Consider the following 26912-nt stretch of genomic DNA (forward strand, 5'->3'; position numbering starts at 1 on the left):
TCTGTAACTATTTGTGAAAGTTCCTGTTGGAGAGATTATAAGAAATTTCTGAGAACTTTGATAAAGTATTTCCGTGAACTAGGTTTCCTATTCTATTGATTTGGAATGAACACAGAGAGGAAATCCAATGGGATATATCTATATGGTAGAGTAGCATGTTTAGAGAAGGCTGCCTTTGATTCATGTGAGACACCATCAGAGATACATTAATGTTGTAGAGAGGATACAACAAAGATTGTAAAGAAATAGGAGATGCTAGGACTATTTTCAATATCAACCCAATGCAGATGAGTATATAACCTCCACCATGAAGCTAAATTAGAGAGATGTGTTGCAATATAATAGTTATACATATCAAGGATGTTAAATCTCTCTACACGCTTGTCTTTGGGCAGAAGATGATATGCTAATCTAGGTCTTGGGGCTGCACCACACCTCCAGCATATATGGAAGGTCTGGTGATAGATTCAGTGAAGTCGCACAGAGGTGAAATACCATTGGTGCAGTATCTTATAATTAGTTTCCTGAAACTTACAGGAGATAGACATCCTATGAGTGAAGTTAAAGACCGTATTCCACAGCTCCTCAGTAAAAGAGTGTTCCCATCGACCATCTTTCATCAATCCAAACAATAGCGAAATGCCGTGAGGAAAAGCAAAGCTTCTCAAATTGGGTAAGCAAGGATTGCAGAAGGGACTGAGAGGGCAGAGAAGCCAGACAACTTTGCAACTGGAAATATCTGAGCCACGCGCCAGGAGTAGTACCAGAGTCAGTGATTAAGTCAGACAGAGGCCTAAGACTTGTATCCTCCAGGTCTCTCATCTGTGGAATAGAATCTACTTGGGAAGAAAAAAGACATATCTTTCAGTGATGCAGGGAAAAGTGGCATCAGAGGGCCTGAGTGGACATTAAATTGGAATGAAGTCTCCATTGATTCAGTAAGGACTCCAACAAAGGGGATATAGTAAGGCTAGTCAGTGAGACTTCTCCTGGCAAACAAGACCCCCTGTGGTTGGACTGTATTACCAGTTATTGAATCTGTGAAGGAAAAGTTCCTAGACACATTTACTACTTATAATATAAAGTGAAATTAGGCAGCCCAATTCCATCTCAAATCAGCATTGGAATGGAAGTAAACTTGGAGGATTGGCCACACACCTTATAGGGAAATTTCCCGGTGGGCCGATGCCCAGGGGGTTCGCCTGTGCCCTCCTCACAGCGAGCTAGTGGAAGTTTTTGGGACTTCAGGTTCCGGCACACACATGTGAGGACGCAAGGAGAAAGGGCTCCGCAACTTCAGGCCAAATACTAGGGTTTTAGCCACAAAACAGGGAATATTAACCCCCAGAACATCATCTGCAGCGTGATACTCATGGAGAAATTCATAGTGCACAGAAGCTCCCCGCTACCCGAGTCTCCTCTCCCACAGCGAGACAGCAACAACCAGTCGAGAGGCAAAATAGCCGTCAAGAGGCAGAGATTCACACGCTCATCGTCTCAACCTCCCATGCAACTATTGGACAGTGGGTCTCAGAACACAGAGACGGATGCTCCCCTGCCGATACAGTGGCTCACAATCTCTAGTAGCTATAGTCTGTAATATTATTACACTCCCGAAATACATCCAAGCCCCTCTTGAATTCTTTTAGTGAACTCACCATCACCACCTCCTCAGTCCGAGAGTTCCATAGTCTCACTGCTCTTACCATAAAGAATCATCTATGTTTGTGTACAAACCTTCTTTCCTCCAGACGCAGAGGATGTCCCTTCATCACAGTCATAATCCCGGGGATAAATAGATGATGGGAGAGATTTCTGCACTGATATTTATACATATATATACATAGTTATTAGATCTCCCCTCAGTCATCTTTTTTCTAAAGTGAATAACCCTAATTTTGATAATCTTTCAGGGTACTGTAGCCCACCCATTCCGGTTATCACTATAGTTGCCCTTCTCTGACCCCTCTCCAGCTCTGCGATGTCTGCCTTGTTCACAGGGGCTCAGAACTGTACACAGTACTCCATGTGTGGTCTGACTAGTGATTTGTTAAGTGGTAGGATTATGTCCCTTTTGATGCAACCCATTATCTTATTGGCCTTGGCAGCAGCTGCCTGACACTGGATTCTACAGCTTAGTTTGCTGTTCACAAAAATTCCTAGGTCCTTTTCCATGTCAGTGTTAGGGTCCATTCAGATGTCGTAGTGTTTTGCAGACCACAAAACACTGACGCTGAACATCACCAGCACTTATTAGATTATTCCCATAAAGTATGTACCTCTCACATCTAGATTTTAGGATGCTTTTAAAAATATCCCATTTTGTGGCTGTATTTTAATTTTTGAGGACTTTGTCCCAGTTAGTTAGGCCTGTGGCCTCTCTTAGTTGGCTAAATGTTGCTTTTTTGAAGTTTTGTATTTTTGTTCCTCCCTGAAGAAACGCTCTTTTGAATGACAATTGGAAAGTCATTATTTTATGGTCACTATTTCCCAGGTGTCCCCCGACCTGCACATCTGTTGTTCTGTCAGGTCTATTGGTTAATACTATGTCCAATGTGGCCATCCCTCTAGTCGGGTCCTGAACCAGTTGGGAAAGGTAATTGTCTTGGAAAGGTAAATGTTAAGTGAAGTTAGAAACTGATGCCGCTACGGTCACTATATTTAATATATGCAGGCCTAATTCTGCTCAGGCGACCTTGTTTAGGGACTTGAAGATAACAATTCTATAGGAGGGAGCGGGACAAGTATTAGTAGCAGGGGACCTCAATGTTGTGCATGATGCACAGTAGGATCACCATCACAGACAGGACCCACACACTAGGCCCTCAGGAATATATACCCTCTAACCCTTTTTGGGCCCCACAGGCCTAATGGATGTATGGAGATTCTATAACCCAACTGAAAGGGAATATACCGTACACACTACTCCCATGCTCAGCAGTCTTGGTCGAGGCTGGACTATGTCTTGGCGTCACCACTACTCATGCGGAGAACGGACTTAGCGGAGATATTGCATTTTGTCATATCAGACCATGCTCCTGTGGTCAGATCCATAGCCAAGAATACACCTAGGGGTACTGATTTTATATGGTGTCTTCCAAGTTACTTGGCAACTGATGAGGAGTTCACAGACAGACTGAAAGGGTGGTGGTGGGAATTCTCTGATAATAATGATGAACACAAAGAAGATCATATACTATTTTGGGAGACAGCAAAGGCTGTATTAAGAGGGAATATAATCTCATACACGCAGGCAAAGAAAAAAAAAAGGATTCGGGCTAATTATAATCAGGCCACTGACAGTATGAGTCGCGTATATGACCTTCTTAGCAGACCCAACGGACTCAAATAAAACTAAATGGGTGACAGCCAAACACAATTATTATTTGGAACAGAAAACAAAGCAATTTTTGGACCAGAAGTCAGCAGATATGTTTAAATTCGGCAACAAGGCAGGTAAAATGTTAGCCAATCTAACAAGAACTCAAAGATCGTTCCCCCAAATTAATGGCATAATTAATGAGTCAGGGGAAAAATTAACTGACCCGAAAGGCATTACAGATTGCCTCAGACGTTATTATGCTAGGTTGTACCAGCAGGATCGGCCAATTTTGTTTATTAATCAGGACTTAAAGATGCTGTCTAAACTGATGGTGAATAGGCTGGCGGATTTTATGCCAGAACTTATAGGACCACACCAGGTAGGATTCACAAAGGGGAGGGCAGCAGTGACAAATATAAGGACAGTGTTGGCGGTCCAAGACTGTAATGTCCACAACCAAAAAACACCATCCAGCGTTTCTGTGGATGCAGAAAATGTTTTTGACAATGTTAACTGTGAGGTCCTTTATGAATAGTATGTATGGAAGACCCCAGGCGAGAGTATGTATCCCAGGCTTCCTTTCTGAACCCTTTCACCTCCAAAAATGAACCAGTCAGGGGTGTCCCCTCTCTCCCCTTTAACATTGCTTTGGAATCCCTAGTGTTTCACTTGATCCAATCAGACATCTTTCAAGGAATCTAAGTAGGATAGAGGGAAGTAAAACTTACCTGCTTTGCAGACAACCTCCTGCTGTTTTTGAGCTCCCCAGATACACACCTAGGATAAGTCCTGGAGACCTTCATATATTTCAGGGAAGTCACGGGATATAGAATGAATGTAAATAAGAGCCAACTTCTATACCTTCAAGGCCCAGCAACCGATCCACCACTCTCCCACCAGGCAGAGGTGATGTCACACCACCTGACTTATCTGGGTATCAGGATAGGTAAACAACCCTCCTCCTTGTACACGTTAAACTACCTACCACTAATTAGGAAAATTGAGCAGGAGCTAGAGAGGTGGTCAAATTTACCACTTTCCTTTTTTGGCAGAGCACATCTCTTAAAAATGGTCAGCGGGTACAGTATAGGGAGTAGCAATTTGGGGGCTGATCTTGCATCTGTATACATTTGGGTGCTGATCTGGCATCTGTATAATTCGGGAGCTGATTTGTAAAATCTGTAACAGGCCCCCATCTACCATGTGCCATATATTAATGCTGGTGTCTTCTTATGTGGCAGAGGGGGCTTCACACCCCTTACCAAAGATGTCTGTGTGTGGCGGTCTGGACCAAGTGGTGAAGAAAAGGGAAGTGGAAACTGAAATCCGTGGAAATGTCACCTTTAAGTCACCGGAGTCCACTCCCTCTGTAACCTGCTTATATGTGAGCATAACTACTGTAAGGAGGCACTAAGGGGACTGGGCTAAATTGGGAGAGTATAGATATTCATTGGGCGGAATTAGATCCGTAGCTTAGTATAAAAAAAATTGCAGTTACAAGCCGTGCCAGGCCGTGCTATTGCATACCTTCCAACTGTCCCGGATCCTGTGGGACAGTCCTGGATTTCGGTGGCTTTCCAGTGTTTCCAGAACAGCTGAGGTATGTCCTGCTCTCAGCTGCTTGTAATGTTGAAGCAGGGAGCTGTCCAGTACCCACTTCACCATTCCTCTCAGCTGCCAGCGCTCCCCAGCAGCAGCACAATGCAGTCACACATCACGCTGCTGGCTGTGTAGGTGGTGCAGTGGAATCAGCCTCAGCTCCTCCTACACAGCAAGCGCCACGTGCGACAGTACATAGTGCTGCTGCTGCGGAGCGCCGTCTTCTGAGCTGTGATCACCGTAGGAACCAGGTGATATTTACTGTTTGTCGTTTTTTACTTCCTGTGAAGAGGGCACATGTGGGCATAACTACTCTGGGGGGAAGGGGGCACATTAGGGCATAACTACTCTGAGAGGACAGATCTTGGCAAATCTACTTTGAAGGGGGCACATATCTTGTCAGAACTACTCTGAGGGGGCATATTTGGGCATAACTACTATGAAGGGTGCATATGTGGGCATAACTACTCTGAGGGGGCACATATGTGACATAACTACTCTGAGGGGGCACATCATCGCATATCAACTGTAAAGGCGGCACATATATGGGCATAACTACTGTGTGGGGGCACATATTTGGGCATAACTACTGTCAGGGGGCATATCTGCGCATAACTGATGTGAAGGGGGAACAGTGTGGGCATTAATTATATATGTGCTGGCACAAAAGGGGAATAATTGCTGTGGGGGCATTAAGGGGACTGGGTGTGTACAGTTGTGCTTGAGGTTCGAGGCATGGCTTAGTGTGAAAATAATTGCCCCACAAGTCCCGCTTTACAATTTCTAAAGTTGGGAGGTATGCTATTGTCCCTCTGTGATTCATAAAAGTTGGGAGATATGGGTAGACATCTTTACTGCATGCACATTACACAGCCATCACTGCAGTGAATGGTACACACACACAGGGACATTGCAACTTCAAAGACCTGTGTCTGGCTCCTCCCATGACTAATCACATGACTGTGACATAATCAAAGGTCCTATAGCTACACTGTAACATCCTAATTACTATATTTAGGTGACTGGTCACATGACCGTGACATCATCAAAGGTCCTCTAGCCAGTAGGATGTAATATCTGCAGATAAGTGTCCATTGTATGTGCGAATTGTATTAATTGCATGTAACGGAAATATACACATTGTGTGTATTATGTAGTGTATATTGTACAGGGTCATATGTAATGACAGTATTTTATATACCTTTGTGTCTATAGCTCTGTATATATGTGTATACATACTTTATAGTCATATACAGCGATAGTATAGTGAGAATCTAATACTATTTTATATATGTGTATCTAGTATAGTTATATAGTGTAGATGGTATTATAGCATGTATCTATAGTGCAAGATTGGATATTGGGATTTTATATAGCTGTGTATCAGCTCCACTATTTAAAAGATATACATCAGGATTTTCTTAAGGCTCCTCTCCCTCATCCTGTGTTTCTCAGGTTCCTGAAGTATATATGGTAACTGTAAGTCTCCTTCACAAAAAATCAACCTTTTCCTTAATGGCCCACAAAAGATGAACAAGGACAAAAAACACATGGCTGAGAGAATATTAAACCTGACCCTGGAGATCATCTACCTGCTGACTGGAGAGGTGAGGGGTTCTGGAAATCATGTTGTATGTCCTACCCATGATCTATAAAGGGGTATGACCAGAGGGATGCATAATGGTAAAACAATGCTTCTTCCCATGCACAGGGTTACACACTAGTGAAGATGACAGATGAGGATGATGTATGGAGCAGGACCCAGAAGCCCATCACAGTGTCTCCATTATACTTGCTGAAGAATGAGAGGAGCAATGACCAGAAGATCTTAGAAATTACCAATGAAATCACTGAGCTGCTGACTGGAGAGGTGAGGACTGCTGACGATGCTGGGGCATTGTACTGTAACACCGGGGTAGATATCTGAATAATAACAGTTATAACCTTCATCTGATTGTAGCAGAAATCTAGGAACACATGAAAGCAAATTTAAATCTTTCCACACAGCAGGGTAATAGTACAGTGTGGGGTGTGTGCAGTTTCTGGCCATACTGTAATGTGATGCCATGGGCTCAGTTGCTCTGCACCTGCCATTTTACCCACAGAAAATGACAGCTGTAAAAAAGTTGATGCCATGCTGCAACTTCCATTTATTCCTCATATGCCATGTGCAATACCGAAAGCAGCACTTTACTGAGTTTTATACAGCTGTAACATGTTGCTAAGAGGGTCTAAATCAGTTGCTACTGTATGACAGCTAAGGGTCCCTAGGCCTGTCTTGTACAATAATCAATTAGGTCTCCAGGACTTATCCTAGGTGTGTAGTCCTCTAGTTGAAATACTAATGGTTTAAAAAAATGAAATGACATGTGATGTGAAAATAAAATGTTTCACTTGCACATGCAAGGCTTTTTTGTCCAGCCGACAGCCGGCATCAGCAGCCGGATTTCCTTACCGGAGATGTGAACACGGCCTTAGAATGCTGGGTCCAATCTGAGAGTTATCTTATCTTATCTTCTAGTATTTTTATATAAGGTTCTCTGATAAAGAGAGAGGGCTTGTATTATTTGAGCTGAAGTCATAGCAAACAGAAAGGTTTTCAATGTCAGTCGGAATACTGCTTTTGTAAAGTGTTACGTTGGTTGCTCATACTTGACACTGCTTCGCTACTTTGGCCTGATACGGGCGACACTCCACTCACCCTGTGTGCAGCGTCACCTATTTTATTACAGGTTCCTAGTTCCTTTCATGTATGTCTCCTGAAGCCAGTGGTATTCAACCGGTATGCAGTACGCCTGATGAAGGGACTGGTGATGTCTCCAAAGCTATGTAACATCGTTACTTCTATTTTTGTTAGCCATTTACCGGTATTAAACCTGCAATACTTTTATTTTGTTTCTCTTAATGAGAACACTAAACCACACATTCTGACATGCTTCTTCTCCGGTCAGTACTGAGACTGTGTACGAAGTAAGGAATATTCTGGGCATTGTAGGGATTTGCTCTGGTAGGCAGAGTAAGCGGATACAACACAGAGGCAAGACCACGGTTGAAAAACAAAAGTTCAGTGTTTATTCACACCAAAACAAGCATAAAAGGAAAGACAACACTTTACAGGGTCGTGGTGTTAATTCACACAGCAAGATTCCACAAATCACCTGGCAGTCCACAGCAGGCTGCTCTCATTAAGCTCTCAGCCTGGCAGCGTGGCGGGTCTCCTCAGCTCCCAAAACACAGAGATTCCACAGCATCAGTATCACTTGGAGAATCACACCCAGCTGAGTTGCTGGCTGAGGTTTTAAACCCCAGCCCAAAACCTGGCATGGATGTGGGGAACAGCCACCCACCTTGCTCTTTGGCTGCTCCCAATAAGAACCGGCCTGGATTGACTTTACAGCCATACTAAGTACAACAGTGTCAGCGAGCACTAGCTGCCACTGACACACAAAATTACCGGTTCTTATCTCACCGAGGCCAAGAACCTCGGTGACATGTACCTTCCGTCAATGACGGACCCCTGCGCCTTCCTACATACCTCCCCCATTTGTTCAACCCTGAGGTGGTGAATACACGCCAGACAGTGTACTCGGGACAGGGCATCCGCGTTTCCCTGTAACCGCCCTACCCTGTGTTCTACTGTGAACTTAAAGTTTTGCAGAGACAAGAACCAACTGGTGACCCGAGCATTCCTCTCCTTGGCCTGGCTCATCCACTTGAGAGGGAAGTGCTCGGTCACCAGACGAAACTTCCTCCCCAACAGATAATAGCGGAGAGACTCGAGTGCCCACTTGATGGCCAGGCGCTCTCTCTCCACTATACTGTACCGGGTCTCTGCTGGAGTGAGCTTACGGCTAAGGAAGACAACGGGATGCTCCTCCCCGTTGACTTATTGAGACAGTACCGCATCGAGACCCACTTCGGAGGCATTGGTCTGTACCAAGAATTCCCTCTTGAAGTCGGGCATCACCAAAACCGGGGACCCACACAGGGCCGACTTCAAAGCGGAGAAAGCCTCTTCCGCCTGGTCATTCCAGCGGACTATCACGGACTTCCGTCCCTTTAAAAGCCATGTCAACGGACCCGCTAAAGTGGCAAAATGGGGGACAAACCTCATATAATAGCCCACCATTCCCAGGAACGACTTTACTTGTCTAGAGGTGGCAGGTCGGGGCCAATTCCGTATCGCCTCTATTTTGTCTACTTGGGGTTTGATGACTTCGTGCCCAATGACATACCCAAGGTATTTAGTCTCCTCTAACCCTATCGCACATTTCTTTGGGTTAGCTGTTAGTCCCGCCTTTCGAAGGGAGTCCACTACGGCCTGTACTTTAGGCAGGTGACTTTCTCAGGGGGTACTGTGAATTATAATATCGTCCAGGTAAGCCGAGGTGTACCGCCGATGTGGACGAAGTACAATATCCATTAGATGTTGGAAAATGGTGGGGGCGCCATGCAGACCAAAGGGTAACACCTTATATTGGTACAGCCCCTCTGGTGTAATGAAGGCAGCTTTCTCTTTGGCAACCTCCATCAAAGGTACTTGCCAGTACCCTTTGGTGAGGTCCAAAACAGAAAAATACCTGGCTCGGCCTAACTTTTCAATTAGTTCATCTACCCGAGGCATGGAATATGCATCGAATTTAGATATTTCGTTCAACTTCCTAAAATCGTTACAAAATCGTAACGTCCCATCTGGCTTAGGAATTAAGACTATATGACTGGCCCACTGACTTTTAGATTGCTCAATGACGTCTAGCCGCAGCATGAGCTGCACTTCCTCCGAGATAGCTTTACGCCGAGCCTCAGGCACCCGGTATGGCTTTAAGCAAACTTTTGCCTGAGGCTCAGTGATAATGTCATGTTGGATTACAGAAGTGCGTCCAGGGAGGTCCAAGAACACATCTATGTTCCGACTAACGAACTCCCTGGTCTCCTGAGCCTGTTTAGAGGAGAGGCTGTCAGCAATTTTTATTGTGGCAACCGCTGCCCTTGCATCAGACAGTCCAACAGAGCCTGCGCTGGAGTGTCTCCCACCTCCACCTTGCACAGGTAGTTCATAGACTCCGGAGCACCCACGGCACACTGTTTTCTGGCATACAATGATTGATGGAAGCCATAGTTCGTGTCCATGGGTTCCCCTTGCTGTGGACAGTCCGCTCGAACATGGCCAGGCTCCCAACACCGCCAGCAGATTATTGGAGCGGGGTTCACAGGGGTTACATCCCGGGCAGGTTTGATGGGCACCAGTCGCCGGGGTGGAGGGATACAGGATTTGAGTGCCCCCCTCCCAAAAGAACCCCCCTGTAAGTTCCGGGTAGCCTCATAGCCCTCCACCAGGTCGACCATCTTCAGCGCATTACCTGGAGAGACCTGGCTAATCCATTGCTGGAGAGGGGGTGGCAGAGCCCTCCAGAACCTGTCTGCTAACAACCGGTCCAGCATAGCAGTGGGGCTCAGCATGTCAGGTGGTAGCCACTTTTGCAACAGGTTGAGCAGGTTATAATACTGGGGTTTCACGGGCTCAGCTGGGTTGAACTCCCACTGATGCACCCACTGGGCCCGGACCAGCACATTCACCACCAGTCTTACCAAAATCTCCCCCTTTACCTTTGGGTAGTCGGCGGCTTGATCGTCCAGCAAATCGAAATACACCCGCTGAGATTCTGACGCCATTAAAGGAGAAACGACCTCAGCCCACTGGTCCTGTGGCAGCCTTTCCCTGGTGGCCACTTTCTCATACATCGCCAGGTAGGTCTCAAAGTCATCTGTGGGTGTCATCTTTGGGATCGCTGCACAGACTGCCTTCCGGGCATCATGGACGCTTGGAATTGCTCAGGCTGTTTGCAAAGCCATAACGTGTTGTAGCAGCAAATGGTTGGTCTCTTGCTGCTACTTGTTAGCCTCTCGCTGCTGCAAATAAGCCTTCATGAGGGCCTTCACAACAGCCTCCATTTTGTCGTGAGCCACAGGTTTGAATTTAGCTGGTTTAGTAAATTACATACAACCGTGCCCAAAAATGCAAACCAAAAATACTTCGGCGTTCACGCCAGCCTCACTGCGCTTGCCCGCATCCTCCACCAATTGTAGGGATTTGCTCTGGTAGGCAGGGTAAGTGGATGCAACACAGAGGCAAGACCACGGTTAAAAAACAAAAGTTCAGCGTTTATTCACACCAAAACAAGCATAAAAGGAAAAACAACACTTTACAGGGTCAAGATTCCACAAATCATCTGACAGTCCACAGCAGGCTGCTCTCATGTGGCTCTCAGCCTGGCAGCGTGGCACGTCTCCTCAGCTCCCAAAACACAGAGATTCCACAGCTCCAGTATCACTTGGAGAATCACACTCAGATGAGTTGCTGGCTGGGTTTTTAAACCCCAGCCCAAAACCTGACCTCGACGTGGGGAACAGCCACCCACCCTGCTCTTTGGCTGCTCCCAATAAGAACCGGCCCGGATTGACTTTACAGCCATACTAAGTACAACAGTGTCAGCGAGCACTAGCTGCCGCTGACACACAGAATTACCGGTTCTTATCTCGCCGAGGCCAGGAACCTCGGTGACACGTACCTTCTGTCAATGACAGACCCCTGCGCCTTCCTACAGCATGAAGAAGGTCAGAAGAAAAAACTTTTGATTTACTGGAAAGGTTTGGGCCTTGAGAGAGATTATATTCAGCAGAAAATATAATTAGGCTACTTTCACATTAGTGTTTTCAATTCCATCATAGGATCTCCATAGCGGAAGAAAACGCTTCAGTTTTGTCCCCATTCATTGTCAATGGGGACAAAACTGAACTGAACGAAACGTAATGCACCAAAATGCATTACGTTCTGTTTGGTTGTGCTCCCATCGCGGACAGAATAACGCTGCAAGCAGCGTTTTTCTGTCCGTCGTGTCCTTCGGAGCTACACGGATCCGTCCTGGCACATAATGTAAGTCAGTGGGGACAGATCCATTTTCTCTGACACAATAGAAAACAGATCTGTCCCCCATTGACTTTCAGTGGTGTTCATGACGAATCCGTCATTGAGACATAATACAACCAGATCCATTTATGATGGATGCATGCGGTTGTATTATGGTAACGGAAGTGTTTTTGCAGATCCATGACGGATCCGCAAAAAACGCTAATGTGAAAGTAGCCTTACCCGAATTCCACTTAACAGATTTCTGGGACTGTCTGGACCTAAGAAAAGAGGATGTAAGGGGGGCAGGCATGGGTGCCACTTCACTCATTCTGTCTGTGTTGCAATTCCAGCACTCTGGCAGTAGGTCTGGGCACCCTCTTATATGATATTTTTCATTGAACCTCTCTTCATTATGCAGTATTGCAAAGGTTAACCCTCCTGTGGTTCTGTGTGCGCTGTATTTAATTTGTCATTTAATCAGCTCTGCCACATATGCTGCACTGTTTGTCTCACTCACTGCCTGAGCAATAGGTTTACTAGCTTGCTGGATCCTGCAAAGGTGCTATGATTTGTTTGTGTTTATAAATTGTGTTTAGTTTCCAATTGCACCTCATTTGGAATTTCCCACAACATTGAATGCAATAATAAATGGTGACATTGCAAAGTGCAACTTGTCTCGCAAAATAAGCCCTCATACATCTATGTGAATGGAAAAACAAAAAAGTTATGGCTTTGGAAAGGCAGAGCGTAAAAAACAAAAACAGAAAACTGCCATGTCCTCAAAGTGTTAAAGGGGTTATCTGACTATTTGTAACTGATGGCTTATCCTCTGGATAGGGCATCAGCATCTGATTGGTGGGGGTCTGACATCTGATAGTCTGACACCCTGGTTTAGGGTAAGCATGCGAGCACTGAGCCTTCTCAAACAGCTGATTGGCAGTGGTCTTGGTTGTCGGGCCCTCACTGATCAGATATTGATGATCAGTTACAAATGATCAGATAAACCCTTTTACGCCCCAACACTCAAATGAGGAAACTATCCTTCTATAAATAGAATGATAGTTAAGCCGGTCTTTGATTGCCCCTGTGCTGCCAAAGGAAGCGCTTAATTTATGATGAGGTGCAGGCCTTGTCATAAGTTAGGCACAGCTTCGACCGTCCATGCACCTGAAATGAAAACTATTCCAGTCCCTGACTGTAGTACTTTGCATTCCTCTTTTACGCCTGTTTCCTTATGTGGCAAGTACGGTGTAAAAACATCTGTGTGACAAAATTTAGTTACACGGACATTAATAAATTACCCCCAATGTGCCAGGAATAAAAATTATAGTCCCTATGGTCTATTTCTTACAAGCACTACAAGCATATCCAAACCCTCCCCAAGTGTGATAGGAGAAGAGCCAGTGAAGTAAATTAAGAGTTTTCAGGTAATTTGATCTAAACCTCCGCACACCATGGTTGGGAAAAATTGAGAAAGAGATGTCAGGGAGGGCCAGACCGTACTACCTAAAGGCCCTTTTACAGGAGAAGTTATTCTTTTCTCAAAATTGCTAAATTGAGCAAAAGTAATCAATTATCGAGTAGTGTAAAACCATTGAATGAAATGAAATAAAAAGCAATAATCGTTTAGTTTGTTGTTCTTGTGATCACTGATGTAGACACCTAAATCATTATCTGTCGAATTCCTAAAAGGTTGTCATTTAAGTGGGTGTCGAGGGCGAGGGAGGGTGGTGGTGCAGCAGTACCGACATATTTATTTATTCATGCCAATTTGTATGTAAAGTCAACAATTCAGACAATAGGAGTGAGGGTCCTGCTCGCGAGAGCTTTCAATCTATGAGGAGATAGGGGTGAAACATGAGGCATAAGTGCTTGTACTATACCATGGTCCAGTCATCTTTTATATAGTATAGGGGAGTACATATCAGGCTGCCTGAGCCGAATCCAGTCAATACAAATATTTAGTGTGTTGGAATATATATGAGTATCAGGGCTATGGTTGGATGAGGGATACAGGTTCTAGGGGATAATGTGGAAGGGAGCAGAAAAGGGCGACATTAGGGAATGTCGTAGGCCTGTCTGAAGACATATGTATTTAGGGCACGCCTTAAACTGTGGATGCTGGGAACCAACCTGTTGGTCAAGGGCAGTGTATTGCAGAAAACCTGTGCAGCGTGAGAAAAGTCTTGTAGGCGGGACTGGAAAGTTTGGATTTTGAAGGTTGTTGGTCTGAGATCATTGATGGAGCAAAGATTGCGGATAGGATGGTAGAGTGACAGTGAGGATATGAGAATAGTGACATAGGATTGTTTGGCAAGGTGAAGGACAGAGTTATAGGTTTTGAGCATGAACTTATAATAGAGGAAATCCACTGACAGACTTGATTTTCTCCAAAGACATTTGGCACACCTAGAACACTACCGAAGAAATCGTGTTTTGAGATATGTGCCAATGCTGCCACCTTCTTTGTTAGAAGATTTGATTTGTAGAGGGTGCTACTTTATCCATTGTGCATTTAAGAGTTTTGTTGAAGTGTTAGGCAGCCAAATCAGGACAGGATAGGGCAGAGATTAGGGATAGTGGTGGCTGTAGAAAGTCCAATAGAAGCTGAGTGTTAATAGTGTGTAGATACTTTAATTAATTCAAATTAGGTGTTCAGAGCACTGAAATGCTGGCCTAGTTCCTCGGAGCACCACTTTAACTCCAACTCTTTCCTTTGCCATACCACCTCCCAGTGAAATTGACATGGTCAGGCATCCTTAAATACTGTGATGCCTAGCCCTGAAATCTTGAACATGTGCCATCTGTGCGTGTGCAGTGGAGATCTCAGAGAAGGAGTACAGATATTCTAAATTCCCTACTGGGATTATCTCTACAGCAAGTAGTGGAGGAGCCAACCCAGAAGGAGGCCATTTTAGATTTTGTATTCACAAATGGGAATTTGGTATCTGATATTACTGTAGGGGAAAGCTTGGGATCTAGTGATCACCAGTCAGTGTGGTTTACTATAAGTACAGTGACTCACACCACACAAAAACAAAAGTTTTAGATTTTAGAAAAACAGACTTTTCTAAAATTAGATTAGTGGTATACGAGTCCCTATCAGACTGGAACAGTTTAATTGGAGTCCGGGAGAAATGGGACTACTTAAAAGTGGCACTATTGAAGGCAACAGAAAATTGCATTAGGCTTGTCAGTATAAAGCAAAAAAAGGAAGAGACCACTGTGGTACTTAGCAGAAGTGGCCAAAATCATTAAAAACAAAAAGATAGCATTTAGGAAATATATATAAAAAAAATAAACGAGGATGACAGACAAATTTATAAGATTAGGCAGAGAGAGGCCAAACAAGTTATAAGAGCTTCTAAAGCACAGGCAGAAGAGAAATTAGCTCAGTCAGGGAAAAAAGGCGATAAGGCATTCTTCAGATACATAAATGAAAAAAGGAAACTAAAACAAGGAATTACCAAATTAAAAACAAAAGAAGGAAGGTATATGGAAGAAGATAAAGAACTAGCTGACTGCCTCAATGAATACTTCTGTTCAGTTTTTACAAAGGAAAATGAAGAAGGACCTCAGTTAGGAAAGAAGACTAATGAATCTTTTGACGCATGTGTCTTTACAGAGGAAGAGGTTCTAAGTCAACTGTCTAAAAGTAATACAAATAAGTCACAGGGGCCTGATGGGATACACCCAAAGCTATTAAAAGAGCTCAGCGGTGAACTAGCAAAACCATTAACAGATTTATTTAACCAATCACTGGCAACAGGAGTCGTCCCAGAAGATTGGAAATTAGCAAATGTTGTGCCCATTCACAAGAAAGGTAGTAGGGAGGAATCGGGCAACTATAGGCCAGTAAGCCTGACATCAATAGTGGGGAAATTAATGGAAACCATACTTAAGGAGAGGATTGTGGACCATCTAAAATCCCATGGATTGAAAGATGAAAAACAGCATGGGTTTACTTCAGGGAGATCATGTCAAACTAATCTTATTGATTTTTTTGATTGGGTGACTAAAATAATAGATGGAGGAGGTGCAGTAGACATCGCTTATCTAGACTTTAGTAAGGCTTTTGATACTGTCCCACATAGAAGGCTTATCAATAAAGTGCAGTCATTGGGCTTGGACTCCCATATTGTTGAATGGATTAGGCAGTGGCTGAGGGACAGGCAACAGAGGGTTGTAGTCAATGGAGTATATTCAGACCAAGGTCTTGTTACCAGTGGGGTACCTCAGGGATCTGTTCTGGGACCCATATTATTTAATATCTTTATCAGCGAAATTGCAGAAGACCTCAATGGTAAGGTGTGTCTTTTTGCTGATGACACAAAGATTTGTAACAGGGTTGATGTTCCTGGAGGAATACACCAAATGGAAAAGGACTTAGGAAAACTAGAGGAATGGTCAAAAATCTGGCAACTAACATTTTATGTTGATAAATGCAAGATAATGCACCTGGGACGTAAAAACCCAAGAGCAGAATATAAAATCAGTGATACAGTCCTAACCTCAGTATCTGAGGAAAGGGATTTAGGGATCATTATTTCAGAAGACTTAAAGAGGACCTTTCACCAAAATAAAACTTCTAAACTAACTATACAGGCATGTAGAGCGGTGCCCAGGGACCCCCCTGCACTTGCTGTTATACCTGGGCACCGCTCCGTTCTCCCGTTATTGCCTCCGATATCTTCATAGTTAGGCTCCACCCAGGGGAACCTGCTGGCACCTCCTTCTCCCATGCTGCAGCGCTGGCCAATCACAGCGCTCAGCTCATAGCCTGAGAGGCTTTTTCTCTCTCTCAGGCTATGAGCTGAGCGCTGCGATTGGCCAGTGCTACAGCAGGGGAGAATGAGCCGACAGCAGGTTCCCCTGGGTGGAGCCTAACTATGAAGATACCGGAGGCAATAACGGGAGAACGGAGCGGTGCCCAGGTATAACAGTAAGTGCAGGGAGGTCCCTGGGCGCCACTCTACATGCCTGTATAGTTAGTTTAGAAGTTTTATTCTGGTGAAAGGTCCTCTTTAAAGGTAGGCAGACAATGTCACAGAGCAGCAGGAAATGCTAGCAGAATGTTTGGGTGTATAGCAAGAGGAATTACCAGTAGAAAGAGGGAGGTGCTCATGCCGCTCTACAGAGCACTAGTGAGACCTCATTTGGAGTATTGTGCTCAGTACTGGAGACCATATAACCAGAAGGATATTGATACTTTGGAGAGAGTTCAGAGAAGAGCTACTAAACTGGTACATGGATTGCAGGATAAAACTTACCAGGAAAGATTAAAGGACCTTAACATGTATAGCTTGGAAGAAAGACGAGACAGAGGGGATATGATAGAAACTTTTAAATACATAAAGGGAATCAACCAGGTAAAAGAGGAAAGAATATTTAAAAGAAGAAAAACTGCTACAAAAGGACATAGTTTTAAATTAGAGGGGCAAAGGTTTAAAAGTAATATCAGGAAGTATTACTTTACTGAGAGAGTAGTGGATGCATGGAATAGCCTTCCTGCAGAAGTGGTAGCTGGAAATACAGTGGAGGAGTTTAAGCATGCATGGGATAGACATAAGGCCATCCTTCATATAAGATAGGGCCAGGGGCTATCCATAGTATTTAGTATATTGGGCAGACTAGATGGGCCAAATGGTTCTTATCTGCCAACACATTCTATGTTTCTAAGGGACGACTGCAAGAGATCTTCACACCTCGGATCCATTCGTGAGTTTTCAGGGCCAGGTATCAGAGCAGTGAGGATGCCTCGTCTTGTCAATCTTATTGGAAGAGGGAGTGCCAATAGGGAGAGGTGTAGCCGTGCTGTTCCTTCTGCAGCTTTTGTATTGAATGCTTTTAAAATCATGAAAATTGTATTCCTTTCCATAGACAATACTTTCAAAAAATAAGACTTCCAATTTCAATTTTTTTTTTCTGTTTTGAAGTCTCTGGTTGGATTTTCCTACTAAATCTCTTTTCATGTATCAGGTTGCGATAAGATATCAGGATGTCACAGTCTTTTTTTCCATGGAGGAGTGGGATTATTTAGAAGGACACAAGGATCTGTACAAGGACATCATGATAGAGAACCACCAGCCCTTCACATCACTGAGTAAGAGAAGACTTTTCTTGACTATAAAGTAGAGCGGAGTTTCGTAGATCATTATGAAAGTACTATGCTTGCCTCTTTTACAGAGGGATCCAGTATGAAGAACATACTTGAGGGATTCTCCCCAGTTAGTAAACAGAATTGTCCAGAGGAAAACTGCAATGATGACCTAGAGGATTATCAGGTAGATGGAGCTTTGATGTCACCGAATGCTCCATCTCAGTTCAATAGTAATAATTTATTTTCATGTTTTGTATGTTGGGAATTAGACAGACTATCTGACTGATGTCAAAGATGAAGTTATGACAAGTGAAGATGAAATATATGAAGTAGTTATCCAGCAAAGTAAAGAGGAAGAAATTCTTACAGATTTCAACATTGGTGAGTGGGAACCAATAAATACAAAAAAAGTCATATTCCCATTATTCCAGTCTCCGCAGCTATTATTGATTCCTTAAAAATCTAATTGGAAAAAATATTTCTCCAGCAGAGGTCTCAGGAATATATATCATCTGGCATGAGCTCTTAGCAGGTAGAAAATGGAGACATCTACTCTGAGGTGTATATAGAATGGCAATGAAAAGTAAGAAAGAACCTTTCAGAAGGGGTGTGGCTGTGAAATAGCTTGATGCAGAGAGCACTTCTGTGAAGCTCCACCTCCAGTGCACCTGCAGGAGCAGAAATTGGCAGATTAAAAGTTCATATTCACACTACTGATGAGAAAAGTTCCACAGAATGTGTGTGTGTGTGTGTGCTGCTCTGCATAGCCCCTAATTGCTGCCAGAGTCTGTTTAAACACAAAAAGGGGGAATAACTGAGTTGTATGAAAGGATAGCATTTATATGTACAAAGAAGAATATTATACAGTTGCTATGGAGGAGAATCCTGAGTGAAGGGACTTGAATTTGAAAATAACCTCCTAACCTGTATTTTAATAATGAATATATATATATATATATATATATATATATAATGTCCCTGCGTCTTATGGGGTGAATACTAATGAGCGCCATTATGGAAGCGCTCATTAGTACCGGAGGACCGGAAAGCGGGGAAGGCTCTGTACTCACCTGTCACCGCCAGACATCTGAGAAGCTTTGGCAGACGTTCTTCAGAACCTCCTGCTTGAGGTTCCTTTGTTTTGCTTTCGTTTTGTCATCTTGTTTCCCTCTCTCAGCTGTCATCTAGTTGCACTGATTGCATCCCTTTAAATCCCCTCCAATACTGCATCACTTTGCGGTTTATACAACCTCCTGGAGTGTGTACATGCTGGATGCTACAACTGATGCTTCTACAGATAAGGCTGTTCATTTATTTGTGTTTTCATGTTTGCTTGATCCTAGGTGACCCTGACCCCCTCCGTATTAAGTGTAGGGAGCCGGTGGTCATGTCCCCTCACTATTATAGGGTGTTCAGGTGTTATACAGTCAAGGCACGAGGGCATGCAATTTTCTATCATAGAGATCTTTGCATGGGTTAAGAAGACAGGGAGAGTTTGAGGGCTTAAATAGGGGTCACCCTTTTGTTCCTTAGTTTCGGATCAAGCCAGTCGGATCCTTATTTGTAACTTCTTGTTTTCTGTTACACCATCCGTGACATCACTGCTTCCTGGTCCTTGGCTGTCGGCTGTGCAGTGGCTGCGCACAGCGTGAGGGCGCTCTGTGACCTCACACTGTGCGTGCCGGTTCACAGCACAGCCGACAGCAGGAGGAAGAAAATCATGGGCCGTAAGGAGCCGTGGCGTCCAGGAGCAGGAGAGGTAAGTGGTTTATTTATTTTGTGATCTGGGGCTGGAGGCTGCTGAATTATGTCTGGGGGCTGCTGAATTATGTCTGGGGGCTGCTGAATTATGTCTGGGGGCTGCTGAATTATGGCTGGGAGCTGATCACATATGGCTGGTGGCTGATATGAGGCATGGGGGTCTCATCTAAGGTCTGATTGGGGGTCTTCTTTATATTGGGCTCTGATCTGAGGTCTTATTAACATTGAGGGATTTGATTAGGGCTGTGAGCTGAGGTCTGATTAACATTGGGGGTCTGATTGCTGATCTGATCTGAGGTCTAATGTCCTCCTCTAAAACCTAGGTGCGTCTTATGGGCCAGTGTGTCTTATAGGGCGAAAAATACATACATATATATATATATATATATATATATATATTAGGGCTGCATGATATGGAAATTTTGTGCGATTGCCATTAGGGCCCTAAAAATTGCGATAACGATATGCAATATTTTAAGGGAATTGTGCTACAGGTCTATTTGCTTGGATTTTCAAGGCAAAAGCACACAGAAATTACTGATAATGCTGAAATGTAGTTATGCTTAACTCAAGAACTGAAATGCACAGTGTTTTTCAAAATAAAACATCTTTTACTAAATTAAATAACATATTTGCATTACTGCAAAAGTACAAAACTTGCCATTTTCTTAATAGCACTGCACAGAACAGATAAATAAAATAGAAGAAATAGAAGAACATTTGTTCATTAAAATAACGACTTGCCGCTAGCACCTCCTCCCTCCCCGCACAGTAACTGATGTATCGGCGATACATCCGTGTCAGCCACGTAAAAAGTCAACCATCACTTTATAAGACACAGTGCCATTTTCCCCCCACTTTTGGGGGGGAAAAAGTCTGTCTTATAAAGCGAAAAATATGGTAATACAATTGCAGCATTTTTAGGTCGGCCAATTGGTGATTGCGATATGGCGATTTATTGCGATTGTGATTACTTTGGCGATATATTGTGCAGGCCTAATATATATATATATATATATATATATATATATACAGTTGCAAGAAAAAAGTATGTGAACCCTTTGGAATGATATGGATTTATGCAGAAATTGGTCAAAAAATGTGATCTGATCTTCATCTAAGTCACAACAATAGACAATCACAGTCTGCTTAAACTAATAACACACAAATAATTAAATGTTACCATGTTTTTATTGAACACACCATGTAAACATTCACAGTGCAGGTGGAAAAAGTATGTGAACCCTTTTTAACTGGTTGAACCTCCTTTGGCAGCAATAACTTCAACCAAACGTTTCCTGTAGTTGCAGATCAGACGTGCACAGTGGTCAGGAGTAATTCTTGACCATTCCTCTTTACAGAACTGTTTCAGTTCAGCAATATTCTTGGGATGTCTGATGTGATGTGAATCGCTTTCTTGAGGTTATGGCACAAAATCTCAATCGGGTTGAGGTCAGGACTCTGACTGGGCCACTCCAGAAGGCGTATTTTCTTCTGTTTAAGCCATTTTGTTGTGGATTTACTTCTATGCTTTGGGTCGTTGTCCTGTTGCAACACCCATCTTCTGTTCAGCTTCAGCTGGTGGACAGATGGCCATAAGTTCTCCTGAAAAATGTATTGATAAACTTGGGAATACATTTTTCCTTCGATGATAGCAATCCGTCCAGACCCTGATGCAGCAAAGCAGCCCCAAACCATGATGCCCCCACCACCATACTTCACAGTTGGGATGAGGTTTTGATGTTGGTGTGCTGTGCCTCTTTATCTCCACACATAGTGTTGTGTATTTCTTCCAAACAACTCAACTTTGGTTTCATCTATCCACAGAATATTTTGCCAGTACTGCTGTGGAACATCCAGGGGCTCTTGTGCAAACTGTAAACGTGTAGAAATGTTTTTTTTGGACAGCAATGGCTTCCTCTGTGGTATCCTCCCAAGAAATCCATTCTTGTTTAGTGTTTTACGTATCCATATATTCGCTAACAGGGATGTTAGCATATGCCAGAGACTTTTGTAAGTCTTTAGCTGACACTCTAGGATTCTTCTTCACCTCATTGAGCAGTCCGCGCTGTGCTCTTGCAGTCATCTTTACAGGACGTCCACACCTAGGGAAAGTAGCAGCAGTGCTGAACTTTCTCCATTTATAGACAATTTGTCTTACCGTGGACTGATGAACAGCAAGGCTTTTGAAGATACTTTTATAACCCTTTCCAGCTTTATGCAAGTCAACAATTCTTAATCGTAGATCTTCTGAGAGCTCTTTTGTACAAGGCATCATTCACATCAGGCAATGCTTCTTGTGAAAAGAAAACCCAGAATGGTGTGTGTTTTTTATAGGGCAGGGCAGCCATAACCAACACCTCCAATCTCCTCTCATTGATTGGACTCCAGTTGGCTGACACCTCACTCCAATTAGCTCTTGGAGATGTCATTAGTCTAGGGGTTCACATACTTTTTCCAACTGCACTGTGAATGTTTACATGGTGTGTTCAATAAAAACATGATAACATTTAATTCTTTGTGTGTTACTTGTTTAACCCTTTCATGACCAAGGGTCATTGATGCCCCAGTGTCCAGGTCAAAATTTACAAATCTGACATGCGTCACTTTATGTGGTAATAGCTTTGGAACACTTTTACTTATCCACTCCATTCTGAGATTGTTTTCTCGTGACACATTGTACTTCATGATAGTCATATATTTGAGTCAATATGTTTCACCTTTATTTATGAAAAAATCCCACATTTACCCCAAATTTAGAAAAATTCACAATTTTCCAAATTTCTATTTCTCTGCTTCTATACCAGAAAGTCATACCTAATAAAAGATTTATTACTTAACATTCCCCATATGTCTACTTTATGTTGGCATCATTTTGGAAATGTCATTTTATTTTTTTAGGACGTTAGAAGGCTTAGAAGTATAGAAGCAATTCTTAAAATTTTTAAGAAAATTTCCAAAACCCACTTTTTAAAGGGACACTGACAGGCAAATTCAGCATATTGTGTTATATATCTGACATTACAGGTCTTATACAGTCTATTAAAAGCATGTAAGTATCCCCCCCTTTCCACCTTCTAAATACCGAAATATAAAGTTTTATAACTTGCCTGTCTCCTCACCAATCTGCCCAAGGGGTGGCGTTTCATCTGAAAATGCGCCCAGCCAGCTGCTCCCAACTGCCGTTCTGAAGCGCTGCTTTGAACAGTGCCTGGGGCATGCGCATGAGGCAGAGGCTGCAGCTGCCTCTGGGAACGCAGGCAGGGTGTGTACAGCAGGCGCGATCTAACCACGGCGGGGCGCAGAGGATTAGACGGACGCTGCCAAGAGGATTCTATCAACCATACGCAGGATCGTGACTGGGGAGAGTTGTAGCCCCGCCCAGCGAAGTGAGTATTGATGAGCTGGGCGGGGCTACAGAACGACAGTTGGGAGCGACTGGCTGGGCGCATTTTCAGATGAAACGCCGCCCCTTGGGCAGATTGGTGAGGAGACAGGCAAGTTATAAAACTTTATATTTCGGTATTTAGAAGGTGGACAGGGGGGATACTTACATGCTTTTAATAGACTGTATAAGACCTGTAATGTCAGATGTATAACACAATATGCTGAATTTGCCTGTCAGTGTCCCTTTAAGGACCAGTTCAGGTCTGAAGTTACTTTGTGGGGATTACATAGTGGAAACCCCCATAAATGACCCCATTGTAGAAACTACACCCCTCAAGTTACTAAAAACTGATTTTACAAACTTTGTTAACCCTTTAGGCGTTCCACAAGAATTAAAGGAAAATGGAGATGGAGAATTTCACTTTTTTTGCAGATTTTCTATTTTATAAAAAAATCTTTAACACATTGAGGGTTAACAGCCAAACAAAACTCAATATTTATTACCCTGATTCCGCGGTTTACATAAACACCCCACATGTGGTCGTAAACTGCTGTACGGGCACACGGCAGGGCGCAGAAGGAAAGGAATGCCATACGGTTTTTGGAAGGCAGATTGTGCTGGATTGGTTTTCTGAACGCCATATGTTTTTCATTTTTCTGCCGATCGTCTTGTGCAGGGGCTTGTTTTTTGCAGAAAGTGTTGAGGTTTTTATTGGTACCATTTTTGGGTACATAGGATTTTTTGCTCATTCATTATTACACTTTATGGGGCAAGGTGACCCAAAAATTGTCTGTTTTGGAACAGTTTTCATTTATTTATTTTTACAGCGTTCATCTGAGGAGTTAGGTCATGTGATAGTTTTATAGAGAAGATTGTTACGGACGTGGCAATACCTAATATGTATACTTTTTCTTATTTATTTAAGTTTTACACAATAATAGCATTTCTGAAACATTCTATAGTCTGAGAGCCATAGCTTTTTTATTTTTTGGGCGATTGTCTTAAATAGGGTATAATTTTTTGCGGGACGGGGTGACGGTTTGATTGGTACTATTTTGGGGGTCATACGCCTTTTTGATCGCTTGCTGTTGCACTTTTTGTGATGGGAGGTGACAAAATTTAATTTTTCTTGAATATCCAGCGGGGCTGTACTATACTTTGCAATGCTCTTGCATTGCAAAGTGTAATACAATCAGATGCCCTGTAGGTGGCAACAGCGGACGCTTTTGCAAAGCGTCTGGTTGCCATGGCAACCTTCGGGGCTGCCATCGCAGCGCAGCAGCCCCGATGGTGGAGAAAGGGAGCCCCCTCTCTCTATTAACACCATGGATGCCACTGCGGCGGCATCTATGGGGTTACAGCAGAGTGTCAGCATAGAGCTGACACTCTGATGATGGCGGCGGCTCAGGAATGGAGCCGCCGCCATCAAACACAGCAGGGGGACCGAGCGGGGGCAGCGCTGGAAGGGGGGGGGGAGGGTGTCACGGCCAGCAGGAGGAATGTATGGGGCGGGGAGGGGGTGGACTCAAGGAGGGGCACTGTGGTCACAAGATGGGGCACAGATGAAGGGGGCACAGATGGGGGGGCTGCACAGATCGGGGGGGGCCTGCACAGATCGGGGGCAGAGCGCAGATCAAAGCCTGAAACCGGCATTTTTTCACTGCCGCGATCCGATTGGTTAGTCTGCACAGACTAACCAATCGGATCGATTGCCGGCAAGGGGCCACTCTGATTCGTCCCTTGCCGGCATTACTGCACTGTATGCTGTCCGTGACAGCATACAGGGCAGGGGCAGAAGCTTTAATCCAGCTTTGCAGCGCTTGGATTAAAGAGCTGCCAGAACGTTTATATACGTGGTAGCTGCACGGGGTATGTGCAGCTATCACGTATATATACGGATTGCGGTCGGGAAGGGGTTAAGCTGACTGTGATTGTCTATTGTTGTGACTTAGATGAAGATCAGATCACATTTTATGACCAATTTGTGCAGAAATCCATATCATTCCAAAGGGTTCACATACTTTTTCTTGCAACTGTATATATATATATATATATATATATATAATAAAAACACAAAATGAGAAATATAATAAAATACAAATACCACAAATACAAGAAAAAGAAAGGAAAAGGTGTAAAAAAGACCTCGTAGGAGACCTCTTATGTGGCAAAAATATATTAGAAAAATCATGAAATAAAATTACTTAAAAAATTCAGTTATAAATAAATTTAACGTAATGTGAATTTGAAAGATTTGATAAAGAATAAGCATACACGCACTAACTGAATAAATATATTTAGTAAGTTATTAAATATGCAATAACACAAACAAATCACATACTGAATAATAAAAAGTAAATAAACATCACTATTCTAAATATGCACTCCATGGGTGGCACTCCATTTGCCATGTCGTAGCACATGAACTACACCCCAGGGTTTACAAGAAATAGGGCAAATCAATACTTGCATCCTACCCAGAATGAAGTATTTAATGAAGTGCCCTGAGGGAATGTCACAGAGTTTTTTTTAACCCCTCCTCCAGTGTGCAGCATGAATGTCTCTGAGATTACTCAGGATGGGGGATGGGTATTAAATTACAAGGCACATCATAACATAATGGTAATAATGAAAGGGACAGAACCAATCAGTATTTAAACAAATACCCTTAATTTTACTTACTGCCTAGAACATCTCAGATGAGTGAATATGTTTCATATAGGAATATGCAATATTTTATTTTTTCTGAAATCAATGACATTTGTTTTTATTTCTAGCGGATGACTACACCAAAAACCTGTCAGGAGATCTACTTTTTGCTCCAGATTACACAGTAGAATATAATGATACTTATGAAGAATACGCCGTCACCTCACATATACCTTCAGCCTTTCAGCCTAATCCCACTGATTACCTGGAATCTTCATTTGATAAGTCACAGAATGATCCACAAATTATAGGTCACAGAGGAGGTAAAATATTTACTTGTTCTGAATGTGGGAAAAATTTTAAGACCATAATAAATTTTTCTGCACACATGAGAATTCACAGAAATGAGAAGCCATTTTCATGTTCAGAATGTGGGAAATGTTTTAACCATAAATCAGATCTTGTAAGACATCAAAGAATTCACACGGGGGTGAAGCCATTTTTATGTTCAGAATGTGGGAGATGTTTTACTGTAAGATCACATCTTGTTGACCATCAGAAAATTCATACAGGGGTGAAGCCATATTCATGTTCAGAATGTGGAAAATGTTTTACCAGGAAATCACATGTTGTTAGACATCAGAAAACCCACACAGGAGAGAAGCCATTTTCATGTCCAGAATGTGGCAAAGGTTTCAGTATAAAATCACATCTTGTTGGACACCAGAGAACTCACACAGGGGAGAAGCCGTTTCCATGCCCAGAATGTGGGAAATGTTTTACTTTAAACGCACAGCTAGCTGGGCATCGGAGAACTCACACAGAGGAAAAGCCATATTCATGTCCAGATTGTGAAAAATGTTTTGCTCAGAAATCAGCACTTGTTAAACATCAAAAACTTCATAGTGCTGAAATGGTTAGCATATTCAGATTGTAGGATTTACTTTTATTCATTTTTTTTTTAAAGAAGAAAATCTAAAGAAAGAACCCCAACAATTCCACCCTCATCAATAAACACTGTGAATAACATATAAAGAGTTCTTCTATAAATTTCCCAGGGGATCAGCAAATTTATCCACTTCTCACTGGCATCAGATCAGACGTGAGTCATAACTGTGAGAACAGGTTACATCAGTTCTCCCCCATTGTTTGATATACAATAATAAAACAGAATCCTACCTTT

General features: G+C 43.1%; 1 protein-coding gene across 4 annotated transcripts; it reads left to right on the forward strand.

Annotated features, from left to right (window-relative positions):
* Positions 1–5949: 5949 nt before the first annotated feature.
* LOC122941362 (oocyte zinc finger protein XlCOF8.4-like) lies at positions 5950–26912 on the forward strand. 4 transcript variants are annotated; one of them, XM_044298555.1, is made up of 8 exons: positions 5950–6017; positions 6377–6528; positions 6633–6791; positions 17811–17934; positions 18018–18115; positions 18201–18312; positions 25858–26052; positions 26697–26912. In XM_044298555.1, exons 2-8 carry the CDS (start codon positions 6451–6453, stop codon positions 26741–26743), a joined length of 813 nt encoding a protein of 270 aa, XP_044154490.1. In that variant the 5' UTR covers positions 5950–6017; positions 6377–6450; the 3' UTR covers positions 26744–26912. The 4 variants fall into 4 exon arrangements, with proteins under 4 accessions (XP_044154490.1, XP_044154491.1, XP_044154488.1 ...); XM_044298556.1 differs by having other exon boundaries at positions 26700–26912; XM_044298553.1 differs by having other exon boundaries at positions 25858–26912.

Source organism: Bufo gargarizans, chromosome 6, assembly GCF_014858855.1.
Source record: "Bufo gargarizans isolate SCDJY-AF-19 chromosome 6, ASM1485885v1, whole genome shotgun sequence".
Taxonomy (NCBI): domain Eukaryota; kingdom Metazoa; phylum Chordata; class Amphibia; order Anura; family Bufonidae; genus Bufo; species Bufo gargarizans.

Excerpts from the sequence above, each read along its gene's own strand:
- LOC122941362 (XM_044298553.1), top strand. The coding sequence starts at position 6,451 with ATGAACAAGGACAAAAAACACATGGCTGAGAGAATATTAAACCTGACC. Across the intron at positions 6,792-17,810 it reads CTGAGCTGCTGACTGGAGAG|GTTGCGATAAGATATCAGGA; the intron begins GTGAGGACTGCT and ends TTCATGTATCAG. Across the intron at positions 18,116-18,200 it reads ATGACCTAGAGGATTATCAG|ACAGACTATCTGACTGATGT; the intron begins GTAGATGGAGCT and ends GTTGGGAATTAG.